This window comes from Camellia sinensis, chromosome 5, assembly GCF_055761805.1.
Source record: "Camellia sinensis isolate YWXY chromosome 5, ASM5576180v1, whole genome shotgun sequence".
Taxonomy (NCBI): Eukaryota; Viridiplantae; Streptophyta; class Magnoliopsida; order Ericales; family Theaceae; genus Camellia; species Camellia sinensis.
The window spans coordinates 138799603-138805863 of record NC_138965.1 but is presented as its reverse complement, the minus strand read 5'-3'; the positions used below and the strand labels follow the sequence as shown (position 1 = coordinate 138805863).

Below are 6261 nucleotides of genomic sequence, written 5' to 3'. Positions count from 1 at the left end.
TATATTTATTTTTCTTGTTCAAATCTTTCTTTACTTAATTAGCTCTAAGGAAGTCCTTAATCTATTTAAGGCATAAAATTCAACCATAAAACTTGATTTTTTTGTGTTTATTAAAATTTGTTTAAACCTGTTGATCAATCACGGTCAATCAGACTTAAACTGAATTTTTGCTAACAGTCTCACATGGAATGAATTCCATATGTAGGTTTAGACCCATCCCATATGAGATATATGTATGTCCTATTTTGTGTTTGGTGTTTTTGTTTCCAGCATTACTCTTAAAAGTGCACTGAGCAGCAGGGGTGCGGTGGATGAAGATAACGGTCCCTCCAAAGCCTGGATCAGGCGTGGCAGGAAATACACAGTGTTAAGCCCGCGTAGATTGCGGAAGTGTTTGATGACAATGATGAGATGTGGACGTTAACGAGGGAGGGAGGGATCTTCAGGGACAAAGAGTGCTTAGGTTGTCTTTTTTGTTCTTTTTTATTTTATACCGTGGGAGCCATGTGATGATGTGATTTGATTTGGGCAGTATTATTAATATGGAAAAAGGTTGGGAACCTTTGTTTTCTTGACCTCCACCTTCTCAATGTACTGGGATTAATCAACTTTTTTATTTTTTGATTTTTTGTTTTTCTTCTTCCTATCACTTAGACATGTGTCTGTGGGGTTGTGAGAGTTAAGAAAAAATGAGGTTTCTATCATTTTTATATTAATATTAACCCAAGTTGGTCCAAGTAGGACGGTGGTTTACATGCATTATGATTGGTGAAAGGGATAAAATTCATAATTTTATATTGAATGATTGACGAATATAAAAAAACATGATAATTTATGATTGATCAAAGACATAATTACGTGATGTTATGGACCAACGAATAAATATTCATTATACCATGCAACCCCTCATCATTACATGCACCATCAGAGCTGTCACAATGTTTCTTTTATTAAGTCTATCCTGTTTTTTTTTTTTTATTTTAAGTTCGTGAGTTTATGAGAGAGCACTAATTATGAATTTTCTACAAACTACACCAAACATGCTCATAGCATTGATTAATCTGAATTTCTTTCTTAGAATGGCTACCCCACCAATCATCATGGACCATGGCTAGGAGGAATCATGCCGAATGATAGCTGTGTATCCCCACCACCACCTCCTCCTCCTCCTTTATCCTTATGATCATTCTTTCGGCTTAATTACTTTAATTAATTGCATTCTCTTTCTCTCTCTCCAACTGACTTTACAGATGAGAAACAAAAATAAAACAGAAAAATCTATATAAAGGGGGTCATTCCTGGGACTATCCATGCAAGAGCCAACAAACATCAATATGAGTGGTCATAATAATAACATGAAGAATGCTGTGATAGCACTGTTGGCTCCTCTTCCCTCCATACTATTCTATATCTCCTTCCTTCACCAAATTAGCAGCGGTACTAGTAGTAGTAGGGATACTTCAAGTGCTTGGTTTATTTGGAGTTGGTGCTACGATCACCCTTTCCTATTGGCAAACCTCCTCTACTTTCTCAATGTCAATCTCCTCATTTGGATCATTAGTCTTGTCCAGTCTAGCAACTGGGTGGGTTTTACTACTAATACTAATACTACTGCATGCATGGTTTTCTTTTTCTTTTCTTTTCTTTTCAACATTAATTCTTATATGTGCAGTTGATAGATGTTTATTGGACGGTGATACCAGTGATGTTAGTACATTACTATGCAACTCACCCTCTAGGAAAGTATAACCCATGGAGGTCGAGGGCGGTGATACTGATGACATGGGCATGGGCTATCAGACTCAGTCACAACTACTTCCGCCGTGAAAGGTGGCAATTGGGTGCCAGGGAGGACTGGAGATTTACTGATATGCGTCTGCAGTATGGCAAAAATTGGTGGTGGGTTTCTTTCTTCTCTGCCTACCTTTCTCAGCAGGTAATTTGTTTTTGCCTATAATTTAGCTTTTATAGTTTTTGCTTTTTAATTTTTTAATTTTGTCAATTTAAAATCTAATTGATAACATTTGTTAAAAAATTACACAGAATTCTTGGGCAAAATAGTACATTCAAAAAAGAATTGATCATTTCAAATTGGACATCAACCCCCTAAAGAGTGAATTGACTATTTTGCACTTTTAGTCCAATTTCTAAAATAATGTGATCATTTGGACTAAATTGATACAACATAAAAAAATAAAAGGGTAAAATTGATATAATTGAAACTCGGAATATCTAGTCAATCAGTTTAAATTGTCTGTCAGAATGGGACTTTCTTGGAGGGAGACCTAAACGTACGATTTTTGGTTGTTAAAAACCAAAACTAAAACTTGGCGCAGGTGTTTCTGATTGGAGTGTGTCTACCCTTGTATGTTATCCACTCAGTTGACAAGCCACTGAATTTTTGGGACTTGATTGCTGTAGTTGTTTGCATGACTGGTATAGTTGTTGCCTATCTTGCCGACACACAACTCTACAACTTCGTTTGTAGAAATGAGAAACTAAAAGAACTTGGCAAGCCCATGGTTCCAAATCATGACAAGGGCCTTTGGCGGTACTCTCGACACCCCAACTACTTTGGGGAGCAGTTGTGGTGGTGGGGATTGGTCATCTTTGGATGCAATCTTGGATGTGCTTGGACCTTTGTCGGACCGCTCTTTAATAGCATGTGCTTGGCATATGTCACCATGCTTGTCGAGAGGCGGATGCTGAAACAGGATTATAGAGCTGAAGCATACAGGGTGTACCAGCAGACAACCTCGGTGTGGATACCTTGGTTCAAGTTCAAGTCGTCCCCAACCCCAAAGGGAGGAAAAGATAAGACCACTTGAATCCGGATTTCCCTGCTATTTGGACGCTAGTCTATTTGGCCAGAACTCTTACACGTCATCACTAAGAGGTCAAGGTTCAACTCCTTTGTCCCTGGACTATGGCATCCAATGTGAAAAAAAAAATTTAATAATTACATGTACCTCTCTTATGCTTTATCTTTAAAACTTCACATTTGTGTTTGCACTCTGTAGTTACTTTGGCAGAAGAGTGAATGGTGTTGGAGTATGAGGAGTAATTTGTTGTATGAAATTGTATAAAGCATTTGTGCATTTAGTAAACAAGTTCCTTTCTTATCTAAAAGTTGCCAAAGGTGGGGGGTGTAGCTGTATTCACTACAAAAAATTAAGGTCTCAGGGACCAAAATTTAGGGACAAAATTATTTTTTAAGGACCAAATATTTTTGTTGTGAAAAGTGTGATTATATTTTTAGCAACGAAAATTAGACATTAGTAATCTTTTTGGGACCAAATTTTTTGTCTCAAAAAATGAATCATTTTGTCTCTAAAAGTGTACTTATTAGTGACATTTTCAAAATTTTATCGCTAAAAGTTTTATTTTTGACTTTTCGAGATGACCTTTTAACAACTATTCTCGCGACGATAAAAATTTGTCCCTAAATGTATTTTGCAACAAAATTTTCATTTTTAGAGACAAAAATTTGAACTCTAAAATTCTTATATGTTGCAGTGATTATTAGTTTAAGGCTATTATGATACTGAAAACAAAGATACTCAAATAAAATTATAAGGGTCCTATCCTTTTAAGTCGTGGTTAAGTAGTCAGAAAGAAATTTGATGGTCACACAACTAACATGTATCAAGCTTTTGCTGCCCCAAAACTGTGGCTATTTATATGAACATCAGTGTTTCTATACACAATCATTTGTGTCTTCTTTTTTTCTTTTTCTTTTTTTCATGTTTGTGATGTATCTTATTTTTCACACTTTGAGTGCCATTGCTTTAGCCAAGTGCATGCCTTTCTGAGTACATGGAGACAAATCAAAACAAACAAACCTGACGAGGCTGCAACACGCGTGAGAGATCTTTCAGGAGGGGAATTTACAATTAGATAGACACAATCCATAACTATAAAGATCCAACCTAAGTTTTCCAGTATGTTCTTGAATTTGATTAATATGGTTCTTCCCTTATTCTGTGTAGACGACAATTTGCAAATCATCCTAAAACAAAGAGTACCTACCACTAAAAAAGTAGTTAGTGACCAGCCCCTGTAAGAGACCAACTTCCCTCCGGCAACCAGGACCTGTTTCCGACACACACAAGATATACACTCCCCGGAAAAGGTTGATGACACCAGGGCATCAAAACCTGTATAGTAGGGCAATATGGTTGAATCAAGGTACAAGCTCGCATGCAAAATTCCAGAGATTGTGGAGGCCTTGTAGAGAGCGTACTTGATATCCTTTTCGGCCACATTGTCAAGGGCAAGAGCAGAGATCTGAATCAGTTGGAGGATAGAGGGGCCAATGCATGAGAGGGGAAATATTGTGTTGATCCTCTGTCCCTTGGCAAGGGCCAAGAGGGTGAGTGGGAGGGACACTGGACCAGATGGTAGCAAGCATCTTCTAATTATTTGACCAACACAATTATTATTATTTGTTCGCCGCCCAGCAACAGCAGCAGCCCCATTGCCATTGACATACACGATCATCTCCATTACTAACGAGATTAGTGTTGCCAGGTACGAAGCTGTCACGAGGGAAAGTAGTAAAATATCCACAGCAGGTGGATAATTACCTGGGTAGGTGCTGTCGCAGTAGTAATGATAAGGGCAGTTGATTGGATCCAAAGTCTCTTCCACTTGCCACGTCGTACATTTGAAGAATATTATGTTGCGGATGACATTATCATGTTGCAATATTGCTGGAATTTCTGGGTGCAGAAGGCGTGCTTGACTAATCATTTTGTTTCTGTCGAGTGTGGCCTCACCTCTTTTTTTTCTCCTTCCCTCTATTCCTTCCGTTAACTTTCCTTTCAATAAATATGTGAGGAGGTCTAATTTCCTGGTTTAATGGCAGTTGAGATGTTGTTTTGGCTGTAGGTAAATTGATGAAGGAAGACCAACTAACTCTTTTCTTGTGTTAATTTATGTTTTCATACTAAATTTTTATTTATTTACTTTTTTCTGGTAATTCTGTTCATGTTTTCATTTTAAACATGTAATAGAATCACTTATCTTGGATAACGATTTCTTGTCTAATAACCTTTTTTACCAAAGTGCAAAAAAGATGATATTAAGATGTTGCTTCTTCTTTTTATTTCTTTATCTGTTCTTCTTTGTGGTTGTTAAGGCAACTAGCCTCCGTTAGGATATTAAGAACATTTGATTTTTATATATATTTGCAATTAGCCTCAAATAGAAGCAATTTGAGTTATATATGGTGGTGGGACCATGGGAGTTGGTAAGCAAGGAGGGGAAGGGAGGGAGAGGCACCTTCATTTCCAAGTGATGCAGTTTGGTGTGCGATTGCAACGGGTTTCCTTCTAAGATGCGTTCAAAACGATATCAACCCCTCTGATCCATGAGCAAAGATGAACTCTCAGAAAATAGTCAGACAAGTCCAATTCTACCTACCAACCACTTCGCTTCCAACGATGGACACTTATTAGATATACTCTATCTTGTCATGTTATCTTTATGTCGCTTGTATAGTTTTGAATTACAAATGTTTCAACAGGTTTTGCAACTTTTAATATATATATATATATATATCAATCACATAACCAATCCACAGGTGTAACAGTGAGGACTGTTTGTTTCAACAACATTTTCTAACTCAAATACAATTGTGCAGTTTCAATAAACAGTCTCTTTTCTTCTCAAAATTATTATATGATCATTCCATATAATAAAAACTCAATTTATCTGATAAAAAGTAGGCTCTCTCCTCTATAAGATTTCCATAAAGAAATTTATAAAGACAAAAACAACAAATTTTAAAAACAAAACAAAAAGTAATAAAAAAAAAAAATTTAAAAGAGAAAGAAAAAAAAAGGCTTCATTAAGATCAAAAATAAAAATCTTTTGTGCCTTTAACGCAACTGATTTCTATTTATGATGTAGTACATAGTCATTCGCCAACTCCAATATTGTACATAAAATTATCGTTTTATGAAAAGTAATGAAAAATTCACAACTTCAATATACATTTCACATATTTTTGTCTACAGTTATATATTACTATACATTTTTTACATATTTCAATACACTTTTTACATGCATATATATCACACTGCCCTATAGGCGGTCTTTAGCATTTCCCTTTTACTAAAAGAAAAGGGCTGCACGTCATTAAATTCACAGACGATGAGCGTGTAGAGCAAGACCTTAAATATCCCCCAAATACATATGGGGATTCTGGACTTACAATATCAATATTCACCGATATATAATATATGACCATGTCATCAG

The 6261-nt window shown here is 36.2% G+C and overlaps 2 protein-coding genes across 2 annotated transcripts; one reads left to right on the top strand and one right to left on the bottom strand.

Moving 5' to 3' along the window:
* Nucleotides 1–1207: 1207 nt before the first annotated feature.
* LOC114289999 (3-oxo-5-alpha-steroid 4-dehydrogenase (DUF1295)) lies at nt 1208–3129 on the top strand. Its single transcript, XM_028233859.2, has 3 exons — nt 1208–1583; nt 1673–1936; nt 2337–3129. Exons 1-3 carry the CDS (start codon nt 1311–1313, stop codon nt 2826–2828), a joined length of 1029 nt encoding a protein of 342 aa, XP_028089660.2. The 5' UTR covers nt 1208–1310; the 3' UTR covers nt 2829–3129.
* A 565-nt stretch (nt 3130–3694) lies between these two features.
* On the bottom strand, nt 3695–5815 carry LOC114290000 (uncharacterized). Its single transcript, XM_028233860.2, has one exon. It carries the CDS (start codon nt 4750–4752, stop codon nt 3760–3762), a length of 993 nt encoding a protein of 330 aa, XP_028089661.2. The 5' UTR covers nt 4753–5815; the 3' UTR covers nt 3695–3759.
* Nucleotides 5816–6261: the final 446 nt, after the last annotated feature.

Bases quoted from the DNA above. Each gene is read 5' to 3' on its own strand.
- LOC114289999 (XM_028233859.2), top strand. From the start codon at position 1,311: ATGCAAGAGCCAACAAACATCAATATGAGTGGTCATAATAATAACATG. The intron at 1,584-1,672 runs GTGGGTTTTACT...TTATATGTGCAG, and splicing joins TTGTCCAGTCTAGCAACTGG to TTGATAGATGTTTATTGGAC. The intron at 1,937-2,336 runs GTAATTTGTTTT...AACTTGGCGCAG, and splicing joins CTGCCTACCTTTCTCAGCAG to GTGTTTCTGATTGGAGTGTG.
- LOC114290000 (XM_028233860.2), bottom strand. From the start codon at position 4,752: ATGATTAGTCAAGCACGCCTTCTGCACCCAGAAATTCCAGCAATATTG.